This window comes from Lynx rufus, unplaced genomic scaffold (assembly GCF_022079265.1).
Source record: "Lynx rufus isolate CCGP_SWC_20201006 ecotype Redwood Valley unplaced genomic scaffold, mLynRuf1.p SCAF_17, whole genome shotgun sequence".
In the NCBI taxonomy this organism is placed as follows: domain Eukaryota; kingdom Metazoa; phylum Chordata; class Mammalia; order Carnivora; family Felidae; genus Lynx; species Lynx rufus.
Window position 1 is genome coordinate 11,413,019 of NW_025814831.1, and position 20,502 is coordinate 11,433,520.

Genomic DNA, 20,502 nt, shown 5'->3' on the forward strand with positions numbered 1-20,502 from the left:
TAGGTCCTTTGCCAAAGGCCAGCAAGCTTTGGCCGGCCGGAAAAGCACGTGTCCCTGCTGACAGGAAGTGCAGGAGTTGGACGCCTGGCTTCAGCCTCCCCTCCCTTCTCGAGTTCTGTCTCGGTGCCCTCGGCGCAGCCCCCCAAGCCCCGGCAAGGCGATCCATCGTCCAGGCCGTCGCAAGAACCTCTGGCAGATCGCAGCAGCCTCTATTACTTGTATGTATAATTTATACGGCCCGTTTCCACTGCCAGGGACACCTGATCTCGCACGGGGAAACCGGGAGCTCTGCCCTCCGAGACGTGTGCGCTCTCCGCCTACGGCCACGCACCACTTTTCCGGAACCTTTCATCTTACCGGGGCACCTCCCCAGGCCAGGAACGATGGGACCTCGGAATAATAGGACGGTCACCCCAATTTCAAGGCTGCCCTCAGAGGCAGGGCCGTCGACTACATGGACGCTTCGTAGCCGCTGCAGAGTCGAACTCGCCTGTAAAATATAAGTGCACGGGCTCCGGGCCTGCCAGCCCGTCTGGGTCGTGGCAGAGACCGGGAGGAATAACATAGGTAGAAGTTCTTTGTAGAAAACTATCCTCTGGCTCCTCAAAGTGTGGTCCCTGGACCAGTAGCATGGGCATCACCTGGAAGCTTGTAAGAAATGCAGGCCCCTCTCCAGAATCCGATTGCGCGCAAAGGGCGGGATGGCAGGAGGCCCTTAGCGGGTGCAGTGGCAAGAACGTAAGGAGTCAGGGAGGGACCCGGGGAACGGGACACGGAGAACAAGACAAAACGAGAGAGAAGAGTAGGAAATCGCTCCGTGCTCCCTTCTGCCTGCCCTGGGTCACCTCCGCCCCGTCTCTGCCCCCCAGCCACCGAAGCCTCTTGACGTGAGCTCTCAAGTCAGCTGTTGACCGAAGGCCGCCGAAGAGCGAGCGGACAGCTCCCGCTTCGCTTGCAGCAGACCAAAGGGGACAACCAACACAGATGGAAAGAGATGTCCCAAGGCCGGGGGCGGTGAGGGTCTCCCGTTCCTCCAGGAGGGCTGGGGGCGTCTCAGCCTGCTTCCAGACCAAGGCGCATAGCAGGCAGAGTACCTAGAGACCCCAGACCGACATCGGCAAGTGCATGGGGGCAGCAGAAAGCAGCCGTATCCAGATGGCAGAGGGGGCCGATGACGAGGTCCTGCGGGCTGTCTCAGAGACCTTGCCTGTCCCTTAATGGGTGATATTCTTATTGCCCTGGATTTTCTATTAAGCAAGCTTCCTGACATCACTTGAAGGTGAGGGTACTTGACCCGTGTTTCAAAATTTTCCAGCAATGCTGGGAAATGGACTGCATCACATTCGACAAAATTCCATTCAAGTCATTACCCAGGGAGAGGCATTATAATTGCACAGATGTAAGTGCTCCATTTCGTGGGTTTAAAAATACCCCTTTCCAGGGCTGCGGCAGGCATTAAATGAGATAACGTGAGCGCTGCTCTTGGCACGGGCTTCTTATGAGTCTTTTCCCTGCAGTCTTGCAGAGGAGTCGAAAGCTTCGCTCTGGCCCAGAGGCCTCGTCCTTGGCCTCAGCCCTGGCAGCTGCATTCTAATGGCTGTGCTAATGGATGTCGCTGATCCACAGGGACGGAGCCCCGGACCCAGATCTTAAAAGCCCCGAGCCACGGCGGGTGGAGGTTTTTAGTTGTTTGGGGGGTTTTTTGGTTTTGTTTTTTTCCAGAAAGAGCTCTTCTATTTTTTCAAGCACCACAGGCAGCTCGGCCCTCTGCTTTCTGCAGCCAAAGCCTGTCCCTTGAGGAAATCAAGTTAAAGTCCTCGCAGACAGTGGCTTTAAATGCTCCTGGGGACGCATTCAAGACCTAGAAGATATACACGAGTCAACGTGGGATAAACAGTATGTATCGAGCACTGACCACGTGTGAGAGATTAAATGACTGGCCCCAATTCCGCACCCCGCCCTGTACCCACGTCCTCGCCATGGCCTCATTTGGGGCAGAGTAATTCCATACTCCTTGATTTGGGGCTTGACCGCGTGACTTCCTTTGGCCGATGGAAGAAGATGGCAGCGAGTGACAGCAAGACAGTTCCAAGCACGGGTCTTAAGGGGCCTCGCATGCTTCTGCCATCACCCCAAAAAGAACTCCCTTTGGGTAGCCGCTGCCCCATCAAGCTGGACTCCGGAAGAAACACACGTGGATCAGAGCCGCCCCTCCTAACCTGCAGTGAAACCTGTCAGTGAAAAACAAAGCTGCTGCTGTTGCTGCCACAGCTTGAAGCAGAGTCACCCGGCCCAGCCAAGCCTGAATCATCAGGACTGCCCCAGTCTGCCTACAGGGCCACAAGGGGGGGGGGGGAATGATTGCTGTTTTAAGCCCCTGTAGTTGGGGATAGCTGATTATGCAGCATTCTTGAGGCTGTAGCAAACCCATACACCCTGTGATAGAAATGAAAAATAGAATGGGGGGGAAAGAAATAGGGAGAGAGAAGAGAACAGGACCGAGAGAAGAGGTGTCCCGTGTGCACTCACCGCAGCTAAAGACTGGCACGGCCCCGTGGGGTGTTCTCAGCTACAGGCACACATCGTGATGACGGACCCTGGTGTCACATAGCCCGCTCGGGATCCTGAGAACCAAGGTCAAACCAAGCCCAGAAGGAGGGGAGTCTCAGGGATGCAGGAAAGGAAATGGAGGACTGGGAGCAAGCAGGACCGCAAGGGTCCAGGAGGACCAGATCTGCGCTGGAGGAGAGAGAAGATCAGGGATGAGAAGTTACCCCTCACTGAGACACTGGCACAGCTTTGGAAGGCTGGACATGGCCAAGGCAGCAAGGGAGAGCCAGGACTGAGCCCATCTCCTGTGGGGGGAACAAGGCAGGTACCAGGTTTTAGGAGGGAGGAGCCTGAGAGAGCAGGAAGAAGTCTATAGACAGAGCGTATTTGGCTTGTAGAATATCTAAATAAGTATGTGCTGAATAAATCAATGAACTCCACTTTAACACGGGCTCCACTAACCCCACTTTGGGGCCGGGAGGCTTCATTCCACAGACCAGTAGGTGCTTTTCCCAACTCCCCAGGACAGCAAGGAACAGACCAAGGGAACCATAAAATAAGCTGGTCCCCTCCACGCAAAGGCCATTCCAGGAGGACACCAGCCTAGCTCCCGGGGGCATCGAAGGGGAAGACTGCAGGCGGAAGAAAGCCTTTCTCCTGGAAGCCTGGAACCCCCACCAGGGTGTGGTGTGGTTGTTGCTATGGATACTGATGCCGTCTTCATGCAAGGTTGTCCAGAGACTTCGCTTGTCTCCAAAATTCGGAAGAGCTGGCCCTACCGGGCCCGCATCCGGAAGGTTAGCATCTCAGATCCGACCCCTCCCTGACACAGGACGGGATCTCTCTGGGTTGCCCCAATCCCCTCCCCCACCCAGCCTCTGTTGCCATTTATCGTGGCATTTGGACGGCAAATTTATATTCCCATATTTTTTATATTTGTTTCTTATATAAAAATACGATTTCTCAATACAAACGTCCGTGAAAACTGGGACAATGAAAGATGCACTGTGAGGACACTACGTGTCAATAAAATGAGAGAGAGGACTTGTATCGTGAACAGGAGGAAGGTTCCGGATTGTTTAGAATGCAAAGGCCTGGGCAGGCCCCTGCTCGGTGAGCCCCGGGTCTGGGCGCACTGCAGACACCCCTCCCCGCAGCCCCTCAGTCCCCCTTGGCCAGTGAGGGAGGGCTGGGCAGGGTGAGGGGGTGTCTCCTCCCAAGCAAGAGGAGAGCAGACCCGGCCCACCTTCCAGCTCTGTCTCCTGGGAGAAGAAAGATAAAAGCCCCTAAAAGAGAAGAAATCGAATGGACAAAAGCCAAGAGATACCAAGTGGCTAGCACCCAAACCCAGTGCATTGGGGGGGGGGGGGTCTTTATTCTTCCTATAAATACATCCCAGTTGCTCCCAAGGACCCAGACCTGCACTTTCCAGGAGTGTTAACCCCCAGCTCTAAGGGTGCTTTTGCAATTCCATACTCTCCAATGGACCTCCCAGGTTCCCGAAATAAACACCCATGTCTGATTATCACATTTTTTTAAAACGTAGGAGGATCATAACATGTACCGAAAACCCTCCAATCGTTCCCTATCTAACCGAGAGCAAGAGCCAAAGTCCCACAAGGCCCTGTGCCACCCACCCCCAACACCCACACAGCCTCACCCTCACCTCCCCCCTTCCACCCCTCTGACCTCGTCTTCAGCCCTCACTCGTTCCATTAGTCACATCCACTGCCTTGGTGATCTTCAAACACCTGCTGCCCCAGGCCCTTTGCACTTACTGTTCTCACTGTACAATGCTCTTCCCCAAACTGCTACACGGCTCCCTCTGCTTCTCCAGTTCCTTTAGGTCTTTGCTCAAGTCCCACTTAAGCAGAGATGCCTTTACTGGCTCCTCTGTCTACACTCACTGTTCCTCTTACTCCACTTCATTTTTCATTGCCTCAACACAATCTGACGTGTCAGGTACTTACGTGTTTGTCTTTCTAATTTTCATCTCCCCTACATGACAGTAAAAACTTTTTTTGTTGTTCACTGCTCTTTCTCCAGTGTCTGTAGCAGTACTTTCTGGTACGTAGACATGGCCAATAATTATCTGCTGAACGAATAAATGAATGAGCAGCACTAGAGACAGGCACCAAGGCCAGACGTTGGCAGGACTTCTGGTAGCTTAAGACCTAGGGAAGTGCACACAGTAGGTCCTACAAGTAGCTCAGAGCCCAAAATCGGGATGCAGCCAGGCCTCAGGGGCTTCTAGAAAGGAGAATACAGAAAGGGCTCTCTCTTTCTCTCACTCTCTGGTTTCTTTCTGCACATTTGCTCCCACTCCCCCTTATCGGCAGCCTCTCTTGCTCGGCCCACAGGGACAGATCAAAGAGAACTAAATAAACAGCTGCCCCATTTCCCATGTTACTGTAGACCCGGCTGTCCAGTTAGTTCTCCGTTTTGCTCTTTCCAAATTTCCAGGGAAAGAACCCCGCTTGGGCCCGAGTTGCCAAGTGCCCACCCAGGTCCCATCGCTGTGGTCCAGGAAGTGAGGCCATGTTCACAAACATGGATTCCAGGAGCCCGCCCTGTGAATGGAGAAGAAACAACATTTAATGGCATGCCTGAGAGCAGGGGAGACATCCTGAAAAAGAAGGTACTGGAAAACCCCTTTCACTGTGAGATTTCTGCTCGCCCAGTAGGAGAATGGAGTAGAATGTTTGCTCCAATGAAGGGAGCCACCCTTGCAGCCCATTCAGCTTGAGATTCGTGCCAAGCCTTTTCCAGCCCTCGAAACAAATCTCCATCCCAGCCAAGCAGGTGTGGTAAGCGCGTCTCCTGCCCACATGCGAGTAGGCTTCCGTTTGAGGTGCTGCCTCAAGGGGGCACTCAAACCCAGGGCTCTAACTCTCCCCCAGATCCCCTCCACTGGGTGGCTGCTGGTAATGGTAAGAGGGTAGGACCTAAGGGCTCAGGAATCTTGGCTCGGCGCCCAGTGCTGCCACAATCTCTTGGAGGATGACACACCCCGGGCAAATTCATTCGCTCTGTTATGAGTTGGATGATTGACTCGCACCCCAGTGTAATTTCCAGAAAAGCAAAGGCAGGAGGCCTCAGCTAGCGGCGGGCCTGAGGACTACACTGCAGTCGGGCAAAATGGGGAGAAAAGCGTGCATCGGAAACGTGAACAGGGGTTAGTGGTGGGAAGCCAAAGGGCTCTGATTTTTTTTTTTTTTCCACTTGGCATATCTAGAATGTCTAAATGTTCTCATGAACATGAATTGCTTACATAATTCATTCGGTAATGTCAATCTGGGGTTCTTGTCAGCAGGGGACTATCCCGAATAAAGCCGTTTGGGACGTCATGTGCAAGTCTACAAAGGTGGCCAGATGTCATCACTTCTCTTGAGTGAACCGTTGGAGTGGAGTCGATGGGTTGCACTGAATCTACAGGCCAGCATGTAAAGCGCTGGCACCTGAAAATTCTGTCTTCCAACCCGTGAGTATGGCGTAATCTCTCCATTTTCGGGCAGGGTCCCTTCGATTTCCCTCAGCAGTATTTTTCGGGTTCGATGTACATGTCTTGCACGTCCTTTGATAGTATATTCCCGAATGGTTTCCAGTTTCGATGCTGTTGTGTCATTTGAAAACCTTTTGAGCTTATGAAGTGTCACTTCGACTTTTTGTAAATACAACTGATTTGGACAATTTTGTTGAGTTCACTTGTTAGTTTTAGCAGCTTTGGGGGCGGGGAGTCCTTAGGACTTTGTAACGTAAACAATCATGTTATGCACGAAGAAAGCTTTACTGCTTCCTCTCCGACCTTCATGCTTTTCTCCCCACGCACTCCCCTTTTGTCATTATGCGGGGGGGGGGGGGGGGACCTCCGCAGACACTGGATAGAAACGTGAAAGTGTACATCCCCGCCTCCTCCCAATCTGAAGACGAATGCACTCAGTATATTCAGTATATTGGCACAAAGAATTCTATTTGTTGCTGATTTTCTTCATAGAAAACTTTTGTAAGATCGTGCAAGCTTCCTTGGGGCGCCTGGGTGGCTCAGCTAAAGTCGCTGGACTTTAGCTCAGGTCATGATCTCATGGTTTGTGGGTTCGAGCCCCGCGTCAGGCTCCGTGCTGACAGCTCAGAGCCTGGAGCCTGCTTCAGTTTCTGCGTCTCCCTCTCTCTTTGCTCCTCCCCCACTCATGCTGTCACTCTCTCTCTCATTCTCTCTCTCTCAAAAAATAAATAAACAGGGGTGCCTGGGTGGCTCAGTCAGTTAAACGTCTGACTTCGGCTCAGGTCACGATCTCACGGTACGTGGGTTCGAGCCCCGCGTCGGGCTCCGTGCTGACAGCTCAGAGCCTGGAGCCTGCTTCTGTTTCTGTGTCTCCCTCTCTCTTTGCTCCTCCCCCACTCATGCTGTCACTCTCTCTCTCATTCTCTCTCTCTCAAATAATAAATAAACATTTTTTAAAAAAGAAAAAAAAAAGAAAAAAAGATTCCACTTCGGGGAGAGCCAAAACTGTCATTAAGTTAAATCTCAGTTTGGTGCTGTGGGGCTTAGCATAAGTGACTCTATTTAGGCCCGTTGTCTGCTTTTTAGCATTTATAGTCCATTTCCCTTTTAAAGAAAGTGTGTCTCTAACGAGCAAAATCTTCCTATAAACAGTGGTAAATCGTATAAATCCAATAAAATAGTCTTATACCATTTTTAAATTTAGGTATTCTTAAACAATACTTATCTGCAACGTTGGTTGACAAATAGAATCTTTTTCAACTTTATAATCACAAGATTAAATCTCTGACTGAAGTACACCATTAAAATTGGAAACTGAATTCTGTCACACGTACCAAGTTCTTACACACAAGTTAAATACTCAATATGCACAAATTGTTCTCAAAATGAATGCCCCAAATAAGATTTTCATTGGTTCATTTTATTTTCTGTTTTCTTTCAATAATTATAAACATCCCTAAGATCCTTAGGTTTTTTTAAGTTACTGGCTAAGAAGATAGTTTTTAACAGGATGCTACTGCCCCCTAGAGGACATCTTGGAGATTTTCATTTTATTTTATTTTACTTTATTTTATTTTATTTTATTTTATTTTACTTTTTATTTTATTTTACTTTATTTTACTTTGCTTTGCTTTACTTTACTTTATCTTTTTTAGTTTAGCTTAGCTTAGTTTAGCTTAGTTTAGCTTAGTTTAATTTAGTTTAATTAGGCACAATGACGGACGTATGTTACCAGTACCTACGTACTTAGGGACCAGGGATGCAGGACCATCTCTCACAGCTAAAAGTTATCCTGTAGAAATTTCAAAAGTCCCTTCATGTAAACAAAAAACTGATAACTATCCGAGCCTAGAACGTTACCGTATTTTGTACGTATTTTTTTGTAGTTTTAACGTAGATAGAATTTTTCAGTAATTGCAACTTTCTTGCAAATCAGGGAGATTGTACTTTGGTTTGGTCTGAACTTTACCAACTGAACTTTACCACCATGTGTGATATTGTCATTTATACTAAATATATATTGTGGACTTAGAACAAGGTTCCCGGCCTCACATTTCCTCGAATTCCTGGAATTTCCTGAGCCGTAAGAGCAACGGGAGAATCTTCCTTTTGTCATAATAGTTGGTCTCTTGTCCTCAATTCCTGAAGTCACTTCAGGGCCATGAAGGTGAAGTGTCTGTCTTGTTATTCACAACAACCCCCTCAAACACTGTTAAGCTTTTGTTAATGTGGCAACTCCTTTTGGAAATCTCCTAAAGGGGTGGGGCGCGCTGGGACCAGAGCAATGAACTACGAAATACGGGGCTGGAACTTTCAGCCCCACCCCCTCATTTCCAGGGACCGGTGAGGGACTGGAAGTTGAAGCAATCACCGATGATCAATGATTGATTCAATCATGCCTAAGTAATGAAGCCTTTATAAAACCCCCCAACGAGAGGGTCCAGAGAGCTTCAGGTTTTGCTGAACCAGAATGCTTTCCCCTGCCACCGGGCCAGGCCCCGAACTCCATGAAGACAGAAGCTTCTTTGCTGGGGACGTCGCCCTACGTAGGTCCTGATCTGGCAGTTGATTCATAGCTTGACTGTCTTTTAATTTTTTTTTTTCAACGTTTATTTATTTTTGGGACAGAGAGACACAGAGCATGAATGGGGGAGGGGCAGAGGGAGACACAGAATCGGAAACAGGCTCCAGGCTCTGAGCCATCAGCCCAGAGCCCGACGTGGGGCTCGAACTCACGGACCGCGAGATCGTGACCTGGCTGAAGTCGGACGCTTAACCGACTGCGCCACCCAGGCGCCCCACTTGACTGTCTTTTGTAACAAGCTGGCAATCTAGCGAGAAAACCGGTTCCCGGTTCCCGGAGTCCTGTGAACTGCTCTAGAAAATTAATCCAAACCCAAGGAGGGGGTCATGGAAACCTCTGATTTATGGCCACTTGGGCAATATCACAAAGTAACAAGCTGGACTTGTAACTGGCATCTGAAGTGGAGAACTGTCTTGTGGGACTGCGCTCTTAACCTACGGGATGTGACCCTATCTCCCCAGAGATGTGTCAGGACTGAGTTGAATTGGAGGACACCCAGCTGGTGTCAGAGAATGACTTGGTGATGTGGAGGAAAATTCCCCGCACGTTATAATTGGTGCCAGAATTATATACCATTTTGGAAAATCGTGTTGCTGGTGGCAATGTTATTCATGGTACTTGAATCGGTCTGTATTTGCAGCTGCCACATTCATGGTAACTATATATAGATAAATGGATAAAGATATATAGATATGTTTCTGAAGCATTTGTTTCAAATTATCAAACATAAAAAATGTTAAGAACTTTCAGATGAATATTATATTGTATCAAAACTTAAATAGACATGGGGCGCCTGGGTGGCTCAGTCGGTTAAGCATCTGACCAGCTCAGGGGATGATCTCGCAGTTCGTGGGTTCGAGCCCCGCATCGGGTTTTGTGCTGACAAGCTCAGAGCCTGGAGCCTGCTTCGGATTCTGTGTCTCCCTCTCTCTCTCCTGCTCAATGCTCTGTCTCTCTCTCTGTCTCTCAAAAATAAATAAATGTTAAAAAAAATTGAAAACCTTAAATAGACACAAGCAACTTATTCATTATATTTTTCTGGTATAATAGTGCTTAAGCACATAGATATTGAAAAATGCGTTATTTTATTATAAGTAATTGCCTTTTATTTCTCTTTCGTATTGCAGTTTGGGCGATACATTGCATGTAGCTAGATGATATTATCTATGGATTTCATTTCAGGATAGTAGAAAGCATTACAAAGTATCTTTAAACTTCATAAAAATAAGTAGTCATGGACCAACAACTCTGATACCGCTATTATATCGTGGAACTGAAAAATTAAGTAAGTGGATGATGGAAGGAAAGAGCAGTGTTTTTCCCTACTAGAGTGGGAGTTAACAGATAAGAAAGAAGAGGAAGCAGGGTGCTTGGATGCTCAGTGGGTTGAGCGTCCGACTCTTGATTTTGGCTCAGGTCATGATTCCAGGGTCATGGGATCGAGCCCCACATCGGTTTCCTTGATGAACATGGAGCCTCCTCGCTGAACATGGAGGCTGCTTAAGATTTTTCTCTCTCTCTCTGTCCCTCTCCTGCTGCCCCCCCCAAATTAAAAAAAAAAAAAAAGAAAAGGAAGAAGAAGAGAGGAAGCAAGAATGATCCATGTGGTAATGCATTAGGGCCTGGGGTATCAGTATGAGCTCATGTTTAGTTCAACATTGATACAAGTGGTCACAAATGAAAATACAGTAGAGAGAGGTGTACCCATATGGGTTAGTATACACGCGTATATCTCTTTGCTCTGTAGCTAAGAGGGTCTTAGAAGCAATGATAGCCCAGTAGCAATGAGCACACCTAGCTTGCACATATTGCTAATTACGTGCTCCAATAAAAGAAACCGGGACTCCAGTACTAGGACTGGGACGGGAAATATACAAAATAAGTCTGGAGCCGCTTGTAGTGCCACAAAGCAATGAAGTGCTAAACTCACACACACACACACACACACACACACACACACACACGTGCACACACCCACCCACATCGATGGACGTATGTCAAAGAGACACAGGCACCAACTGAAAGACTGCCAGTGGCCGAAGCTGGAAAACTTGAGCAAGACAATAATTAAAGCAATATCGAATTATGCAACAAAGTATAAAATAAATACCAATGCGTCCATACTGACAGGGGCGCCTGGGTGGCCCAGTCTTTTGAGCTCCTGACTCTTGATTTCAGCCTAGGTCATGGTCTCAGGGTCGTGGGATCAAGCCCTGAGTCGGACTCCACACTGGGCATGGAACCTGCTTGAGATTCTCTCTCTCTCTCTCTCTCTCTCTCTCTCTCTCTCTCTCTCTCTCTCCTCTGCCCCTCTCCCCTGCCCTCTCTCTAAAATATTTAAATTAATTAAATGAAGAAAAAGGGAAGAAGTGACCAATCTCCTGTGCAGAGAATCACAAATAAGTTATGAAGATACTCCACCCTCAAACAGGTGGGGTGTAATTCCCCAATCTAAGTGTGGGCTGCAGTTTCTTTCTTTCCAAAAGAACAGTAGAGAAAGGAATGGGTAAAAGCGACTTCACAGAGGAACCTGGCAAAAACTCCCTTACTCAGCCAAGTGCTCAAGTCAACCTCAACCATGGTAAGTCCTGTTGATAGAATGTACGTTTGACATGATGTGATAAGAATGGCACTCTACCTCTGTGGTCTTCCTCCCTCAAACCCATCACTCTAATCTAATTACGAGGAGGAGAATTCAGACAAATCCTAGTGAAGGAACATTCTCCAAAACACCTGACCAGTACGCCTCAAAACTGTGAAGGTCATCAAAAGAAAAAAAGAAAAAAGGAAAGTCTGAAAAACTGTCACAGCTAAGAGGAGTTTAAGGAGACACAATGGGGGCGCCTGGGTGGCTCAGTCGGTTGAGCGTCCGACTTCGGCTCAGGTCGCGATCTCACAGTCCGTGAGTTCGAGCCCCGCGTCGGGCTCTGTGCTGACAGCTCAGAGCCTGGAGCCTTCTTCGGATTCTGTGTCTCCCCTCTCTCTGAACCTCCCCCGTTCATGCTCTGTCTCTCTCTGTCTCAAAAATAAATAAACATTAAAAAAAATTTTTTTAAATAAAGCTTATTTAAAAATATCTCATCCTTATACAAAAACAACCACAAAATTTTATTAAGGAATATGAAAAAAAACTTGAATAAGTGGAAAGACTTATCATGCTCCTGGATGTAAAGAATAGTTTCTGTAAAGCTTTTCTTCCTGAATATTTATTTTAAAACTTAATTTCAGGAGCGCCTGGGTGGCTCAGTCGGTTAAGCGTCCGACTTCGGCTCAGGTCATGATCTCACAGTCCGTGAGTTCGAGCCCCGCGTCGGGCTCTGTGCTGACAGCTCAGAGCCTGGAGCCTGCTTCGGATTCTGTGTCTCCTTCTCTCTCTGTCCCTCCCCCACTAGTGCTCTGTTTCTCTCTCTCTCAAAAATAAATACACGTTTAAAAAAAAAAGCCTCTATTAACTTTAAAAATAAAACTGCCACATATTTTATCAGTAAAAATTGGTCTATTCAGGAATAGCGGAGAATTACAATCCCTGACACATTCGAACCTATGGCAAAGCCATAGGCAAGCCTGGGGAACAAAGAAATAAGCTCTTTGGGTAATGGGTAAAAGGGAATGGGTAAGTTGGGAGGGCTGTTATATAAACAAAAAGTCCGTTGGAGTCAACTGGAAGTTCAAAGGAGACTGGCTTTTCATTGGCTCTGTTGTGTGGCTCTCTTTTTGGCTGGGCTATCGCCAGAGTAGGCGGAAAACCTTCCTCCGCCTGGGGTAGTAAAGCAGTAACCAAAGTAGTATCTACTTGGAAAGTAGGTCTCTTCCGGTTGGGGGTCTGCAATTGATGAGGAGTGGTAGGGCGTGAGAGCTCCCCCTGCTGGCCTCGCAACTCCATTTTAGCGAGGTTTCCTTTTATTTTCGCACCTCATCAGTGGTAAAAAAAAATGTAAATAAGTCACAATTTTCCACCTTTCACCGCAAATCTTTTCTTTTTTTTTTTTATTGACAAAGGTAACTGTTGGTGAGGAATAGGAAAAAAAATAGATCTTCTCACATACTTTTGAGAGATGGGTAAACTGACACAATATTTTTGGAGAGCATCCTAACAATAAATATCAAGTTCCATAAGAAATGCATAGTGTCCGACCCAACAACTCTACCTGTAGGAACATATTATCAAAAAACTATTTGTGCATGGTGACCTAAGCACTTCCTGCCACTTATAAGAACTCATAAGAACTTACAAGCACTTATCAGCACTTATAAGAACAAAAATTGGAAAGAATTTAAACCCTTGGGGGGTGGGGGTGCTGATACATTAAACTACAGCACATTCACAGGATAGCTGTTTGATGATAAGTACAAAACACATACAAGTTCTAGAAAAGGCAAACGTGTAGGGACGTAAAAACAGATGAGTGGTCGCCAGGGGCTGGGGTCCAGCAAGGCTGACTACAAAGGAGCATGAGACAAGGTGTGGGGAGAGGGTGATGATGTTGAAAATGCTCCGGGGCGCCTGGGGTGGCTCAGTCAGTTAAGCACGACTCTTGACTTTGACTTTGGCTCAGGTCATGATCTCATAGTTGGTGAGTTCAAGCCCTGCATCAGGCACTGTGCTGACAGCCTGGGCCTGCTTGGGATTCTGTCTCCCTCTCTCTCTGCCCCTCCGCTACCTCTCTAGCTCTCTCTCAAAAAAAATAAATAAAAATAAACTTGAAAAAAAGAAAGAAAGAAAATGCTCCACGTCTGAGCTGGTGGTTCCTCGACTGTAAAAGTTTGCCCAAACCCATAGATGTGTCCACTGAAAGGTTGAATTTTACCGTGTGTAGATTATATCTCAATAAACTTGACTTTAAAGAAAATCCTGTGGAAGAATATTAAGCAGCCTGGGGAAATTTAAATGACCCATTAAATGGGGAGCTTGCAAGGTAGTGTGCACATTGTTATCGGAACTTGGTAAGGGGGTTACGTTTTCTGAGTGTGACAGAAACTGGGCAACCTTGGTGAGGTAGACTGGAAGGAAATGTGCCAAAATGTGTCTCCCTCTGGAAATGAAATTAAATGTGGTTGACTCTTGAACATGGGGGAGGGAGGGTTGGGGCACCAACACCTTACACAGTGGGAAATCTGCCTATAACTTTGACTCCCTCAAAACTTAACTAGTAATAGCCTACTGTTGACCAGAAGCCTCCCCAACCACCTAAACAGTCAATTTGCAGCTATTTTGTGTTGTATGCATTATACACTGCGTTCTCACAATAAAGTAAGCTAGAGAAAAGAAACTCACAAGAGGGGCGCCTAAGTGGCTCAGTCAGTTAAGCGTCCAACTTCGGCTCAGGTCATGAGCTCACTGTTGTTGAATTCGAGCCACTAATCGGGCTCTGTGCTGACAGCTCAGAGCCTGGAGCCTGCTTTAGATTCTGTGTCTCCCTCACTCTTCCCCTCTCCTGCTCCTGCTCTGTCTCTCTCTCTAAAATAAATAAACATTTAAAAAAATTTTTTAAGAAAATCACAAGAAGATAAAATGTATTTACAGCACTGTACTATTAAAAATCCGCATATATGTGGATTTATGTTGTTCAAATCCATGTTTTTCAGGAGTCACCCGTATTTTTTCTTCACATTGTTATTTTATCTTTCGTTGTTTCTTTATTGCTGGAAACCATTTCTCTGTTGTTCAGATGCTTTAGGACGCTTTTCTCTTTGACGGGGCCACCAAGAAGGAGGGAAACCACCAGCGGACAGAAGAGCCAGGGGAGGAGAGGGACGCTCAGCTGGAGGGACAGGCCCGCGGAGAAGCAGAGGAGTGGGGCTGCGGGGCGGGGCTTGGGGGCTGGGGCGGGGCGGGGCTTTGGGGCTGGGGCGGGGCGGGGCGGGGCGGAGGGCGGGGCAGGACTGGCTCTGGGTTTTGCTAGGGGCTGACCGCGCCGAAGGGCCTGCCCCGCGAGGGGCAGGCCGAGTTTCCATTGGAAATCATGAAATCACCCCCGCTGGTGCTTAGATGTTTCCAGAGCTCCGCGAGGACAAGGAAGGCGGCACCATGATGAGTGAGTCTAGCTTTGCAGGGAGCTGGCAGCCTGGGCTGGGGTGGGGGGCAGGCCTCCCGGACCCCCAACCTAGGACGGGCCAGACGCCCCGCTGTTTTCCTTCGTTCCCTCCACCTATTAACTAGCTAACTCACTCTCCGTCTCTCTTCCCTTTTCGTGTCCCAAGAACGGGCGGCTGCCGCTGCAGTGGGAGGAGGTGAGTCGCCTGGATCCCCTGCGTCGCCTGGGAGGGGACTGCGGAGATGCGGGTTGGGAGGGCCGCCGGGGTGAATGTTAGGAGCAGAGAGCCGCGCTCACAGTGCTCCCGGGAAGAGGACGCCTGATCCGGGGCCTGGCTGCACCCTTAGGCCTTCTAACGAGCGCGTAGAGATTTCCTTTGACTGGGGGTGTTGTTTATACAAACTGCAGTGGTATATTTCACCTCCCACATTTACACACACACGCACACACAGTGACGGGCAGTGACTTCCGCGGTATGTCACTGCCACTTACTGGGTGGGCCTCCCGTGACCTCTTTGTCCCCCACCTGACTCCACATCCCCCCCTTTCTCTTTGCTTTGGGACCCCCCCCCCCCACCGAGCTGCCGTGTCCCATCGATGTTCAGAGCAGACAGGCCCCTGAAACTGCCAAGGAGTTCGGGAGGGGTCCCTTCCCCTGGCCCGCGCCCCGACCCAGCACCTGTTCCCCGCAGTCGTGGCCGTGGGGGCCGTGCCCGTGGTGCTGGGCGCCATGGGCTTCACCGGTGCGGGAATCGCCGCCTCGTCCCTAGCGGCCAAGATGATGTCCGCCGCCGCGGTCGCCAACGGGGGTGGAATCGCCGCGGGCAGCCTGGTGGCGACGCTTCAGTCGGTGGGTAAGTGTTGGGTGGGCGGTGGACAGGTCGGGGGAGGGGTGGGGGAGCGCAGGATAGTGGGGAGAGGAGCAGAGCGAGGAGGGCGTTCATCCCAGAGGCTAAGCCTGAGGGAGGGCTCAGCTCCCTCCAGTTCCGTGGTTCTCATCCTCCCGGGTCCTTTGTCCCTCACTGTCCTCTTTCTGGCTCCTTCTGAGTGAAGTTTGGTGAGAATGGAGGGGTAAGGGGCTCTGAGATCTGAGAGGGAGAAGAAGGGAAGGAGCCCAGGGCTCTGGGTACAGCCCTACCCAAATCTGACACGGGAGTGGCCTAGGTGGGTCCTTTCCCCTCCGGGCCTCAGTGGCCTCCTGTGTAAGGTGAGGGGACCGGTTGCTCACTGGATCTTTGGCTGACTGTCCTCTGTCTCTAACTTCCCATAGATTCACCCCCTCTCCTGTCTTTGCCACCTCCAGCATCGTCTCCCCAAAGTGGAGCCCTGGGGGTTTCAGAACCTAGTGGAGGGATCCAGGTCTCTGGGCCTCAGACATCCAGAGGGGTCGGGGCCACTGGCCACTGCAGGTTCCAGGACTCACCCTCTGTCTATTCCTCAGGGGCAGCTGGACTCTCCACATCATCCAACATCCTCCTGGCCTCCATTGGGTCAGCTTTTGGAGCCTTGCTGGGAGGCTCAAAAAAGGAACCTTCTTCCTCTTCCCCAGCAGAACCCGGGTCTGAAGGGGAACAGCCAGGAGAAACTGAATCCCAAGTTCAACCTCCAAACCCCCCGCTCAGTTCAGAGAAACAGGAGAAATAAAAATCGCGTGTGGATGCACCTCCACGTCTTTGCTCCTTGCAGCCCTGTTGGGGGGGGGGGGGCTGGAGTTTTCCAAATCACCCCATCCTCCCCACCTGCCTTGTGGAGGGGGTAGAGGCAGGCTAAGCACAGAATCAGTTGGCAGGAGGCTTTGATTCATCCTAGTCTCACAAGCGATGACTACATCCAGGCTGTATACACCCAGGACCATTCTTTGGCCTTCTGTGGGCCTCACTTTCCCCCCTCATTTAGTGATGGGGGTTGACAAAAGTTCCCATTGGGCAGCTGGGGTCAGGGGTAGCCAGGATACATATTGAGCCGCTGACGACAGAGCACTTTGCCCTTCCTTACGTATGGACACTACACATCCTGACTTTGAGGTCAGGCAGGGAAAGGCCAGTGTCTTGCTCATATCAGGATGTGAACAAGACACTGGCCTTTCCCTGCCTGACCTCAAAGTCCCGTGGGGAGGCTGGCAAGCAAATCACCAGGACAACTTAGTATGTTGAATGTCACAGTGGGGCTCTGGGCGCTTCCAGGCAAGGAGACTGAATCACGAATGGTCACTACGCCGTGTCTGGAAAAATCCTCCAATTCCTACCCTGGCAACAGGTGCGATTGGTATCCCCTGTGTCCACTCAAGTCCAAAGTGAGGGCTTACTTCCTGCCAGAAAGGTCTCTTCTCTGGAGTTGCTGTTTGTTTGTTTGTTTGTTTTTAAGAATGCGATACAACATAAATAGAAATAGAAATTCTAGAACTTCTGCTTACACCCCAGTAAATAGTCTGGGGGCCTCTAGGGGCACCCTCTGCATTTTGTAGACTCCCACTTGTGGACGTATCCAAAGGAGAGGCCACTTAGGATGTAGAAAGCTGGAGAGAGCGTCACTCCCAACCTACAACACGAAAAATCCAGACAACCTACTGTGGTAGACTCTGGGTCTGGAGTTCAAGAGAGCGGACGCAGGATTGCAATGTGAGAGAGGCTAATGTCCAGGAGGAGACAAGAGCCCCGAAGAAGGGTCTTTGCTCCGTTTTTATTAAGATCGGAAGGCTTACAAGCGTGATGGACGTGCAAAGAGAGACAATGAAACCATGAACATTAGCTCACGGGCGTGAGGGAAAGGGGGTTTTGAAGATATGCGGTGTTAGGGGTTTGGGTCAATACAAAACAAAATCCTGGCACTGGGAGGAAGGTTGTTTACAGCAGGCATGGGGCGCCACCTCGGTTTACCTCAACTGGCCTAGGGGACAAGAAAGAGCATGCTACCTCAGGGTTAACAAGGCACCTTTCTTTTGCTGTTAGTTCCTTTCCGGGCAACTTCGGCTGCTGTGGTCTACAGTCCTGTTTTCCTGTTTTTGTCCTTCCTGTGAAAGCACCTTTCTGCGATTGTGCTAAGTTGGGGGGCATTTCCGCCCTGAATCCCTAATCTTGTTTACCTCATTTTTGATGCTTTCATCCCAAGGCTTTTCTATTCCTATACCTTTGTCCTATACTGGCTGGCCTTTGCCCTGTTGACGCAAACTTGGGTGCGTTGGTCCTGTGGCTAATTCTTTACGCCTTGTTAACCCATCGGTGCAGGCTCAGGGAATTCTTAAGCTCGTTCCCCCACGACCTACAGAAAGCAATTTTATAAAATGTATATCAACTTTAAAATAAAAGTAAATAACTTTTCTGGAACCCCTCAGAGCTGGCAGGTCTGCTGGGTGCTCGCAAGAAAGACTTGTGGGCAGGCAGAAACCCACAGAACACTTCCCTCGCGGAGAGGAGGCTGGGGGTGGAGGGAGCTACCGCCTTACCTCCCTGCTCCCCTGGGGGACGAGAGCCTCATGCTGCTGGGGGTCGGGCAGTAAACCCCTAAGCTCCCAGAACACAGGTGAAAATCACCGTAGTTGGAGGGGGAGAAAAGAAGAATACCTCCACCCCCAAGGTCGGGGTGCTAAACCCTCCTGGGCGCAGAGCGAACCCACCCACAACCGGGGGAGGGACAGAGCTACTGAGAAAATCCCCTCCCCAGACTTGTCCAGACTGAGGCCCGATGGGACCGCAGAGAATGCCACTATCCCCGCCGCCAGCCTGGCAAGTAACAAGCAACAGACGTCTGCACGGTTGGGGGGAGCAGGTGTCCAGGGAGACCCTCTCTGAAATGCACACACCACACACCAAAAGGAAGCCTAAAGCTGAGAACGGAGCAGACGCTGAGAAACACCAGCTCCCAAAGGAAACACAAGGTGAAGCTAGTCCCGTGGTAGCCATAGCAACACCTAAATCCACACCCTGCGCAACTTCCGGTAAGACGGAGCTCCCGGGTACTCCCAGGGGGAGAGGCGCACTTGTCTCCTGACATAAACACTGTTCACTTCCTGGTCTCCACTGAGCTTGCGCAGCGGACGGTTGGAGCCTTGCCCCCGTACCCCCTGGCACTCACCCTCTAGCCCTTGCTGTCCCCTACTGCCAGCGCCGATGACCCCTTCCCAGGCCCCCAGACCTGGCTGACAAGACAGGCTGGAAGCAGGGTGTCGGCTCCCGCAGAAGAGACTTCAGCCAATGATGGGTTTTAGTTGGGGATGAACACCCTTCAGGTGGGACAACTCAGGCCTGCCCTAGACTCCCGGGGGTCTCCCAAGGGTCTCCGGAGAATCGAATCTCGGTTGCCCACAGTGCAGACTCACTCATGAATGGACCCTTTCATGGCCGCCGGTCTTTCTCCACCTCATCTTTCATCCCCTCTTGGTGCCCCCTAGGGTCACCTCCCAAACACACCGCTGGCACTTGAGTCCTTGTGGTGGAGCCTCAGCCCAAGACAACGTCCCTCCCTCTCTTCAGGCCACTCGGGAGCCCCCAGGGCTGAACCCAAAACAGCCACAGTGCTCCATTAGACTGTTCCCAAAACTTGGCTGTGTTCAGGCCTTATCCATCTCCTTGCAGCAGAATGAGGCTCACACAAGAGCCACTACAGTCTGTCTCACAGTGACCTCCCCCCCGGTCCGGACTGGACCGCAACCAGGTCCAGATCTGTCAGCTTTCCAGCAGAGAACACAGCTCAGGCTCTGAGGCTGGTTAAGGATTGTAGGGTAGGTCACTCAAACGAGTGGACGGTCCCTCAGTCTTTGCAACTGTCAGGAAAAAAGCCTGGCACAATTTCAGTTTGAAAAATGTTCCTTCTCAGGGCACCTGGCTGGCTCCGTCTGTTACATTGTCTGACTCCCAATTTTGGCTCGGGTCATGATCTCACAGTTCGTGACATCGAGCCCCGCATCGGGCTCGGTGCGCCTCTCTCTCTGCCCCTCCCGTGCTCATGCGCACACGCACGCACTCTATCTCTCAAAATAAATAAATAAACATGTTAAAATTTTTCAAAAAAAAGACAAATGTTCCTTTGCAATTACCTTTTCCTCCAGAAAATCGCTGTTACCAAAGACACTGGAGAGAGTTGGGCTGGGGCTGGCCCAAAGATGGCTGAAACTGGTGAAGCCGTCCACCTCCCCCACCCTACCTTAAACTTCTTCAGCAATTTGAAATGGTTTGGTTCATCAGGTAAATAATTTTATCTCCCTGAATACAGGCTGGTTGCTGGAGGAGGCGGCTGGGAGAGAGCTGGTGGGCAAGAAGCCAGTTCAAGGCTCCCAATCAAATAAGCCACAAAGCCAGCCGTTCTCAGCCTGTGGAAAGATGCCCATCTTCAACAGCGGCAAGAGTTAGGGACTCTGGATCATTTCTTCACAAGTTCTTTTAATAAGATCTATAAAACAGGGGCAGCAAAAATCTTGGGGTGCAGATTTTATGTGATGAGTCATGGGCAATGTCTTAACCGTAGTAGATCTGTTAATTTTTTTAAAGTGTATTTACTTATTTGGGGGGGGGGGGAGGGGGACAGAGAGAGAGGGAGAGAGAGAATCCCAAGCAGGGGCTCCAACTCAAACTGAGAGATCATAACCTGAGCCAAAAACCAAAAGTCGGATGCTTAACCAACCCACTGAGCGACTCAAGCACCCCATAGTAGATCTGGGTTGTTGTTGTTTTTCCAATTTTTTTTACATTTATTTATTTATTTTTGAGACAGAGAGAGACAGAGCACAAGTGGGAGAGGGGCAGAGAGAGGGAGACACGGAATCCGAAGCAAGTTCCAGGCTCTGAGCTGTCAGCACAGAGCCCAACGCGGGGCTCGAACCCACAAACTGTGAGATC

The 20,502-nt window shown here is 49.8% G+C and overlaps 1 protein-coding gene across 1 annotated transcript; it reads left to right on the plus strand.

Moving 5' to 3' along the window:
• Positions 1-14,545: 14,545 nt before the first annotated feature.
• On the plus strand, positions 14,546-16,333 carry LOC124512300 (interferon alpha-inducible protein 27-like protein 2). The gene is made up of 4 exons (XM_047079780.1): positions 14,546-14,671; positions 14,838-14,867; positions 15,364-15,525; positions 16,113-16,333. The coding sequence occupies exons 1-4, from the start codon at positions 14,626-14,628 to the stop codon at positions 16,313-16,315; spliced, it is 441 nt and encodes a 146-aa protein (XP_046935736.1). The 5' UTR covers positions 14,546-14,625; the 3' UTR covers positions 16,316-16,333.
• Positions 16,334-20,502: the final 4,169 nt, after the last annotated feature.

Bases quoted from the DNA above. Each gene is read 5' to 3' on its own strand.
- LOC124512300 (XM_047079780.1), top strand. From the start codon at position 14,626: ATGTTTCCAGAGCTCCGCGAGGACAAGGAAGGCGGCACCATGATGA. The intron at 14,672-14,837 runs GTGAGTCTAGCT...TCGTGTCCCAAG, and splicing joins GGAAGGCGGCACCATGATGA to AACGGGCGGCTGCCGCTGCA. The intron at 14,868-15,363 runs GTGAGTCGCCTG...TGTTCCCCGCAG, and splicing joins TGCCGCTGCAGTGGGAGGAG to TCGTGGCCGTGGGGGCCGTG.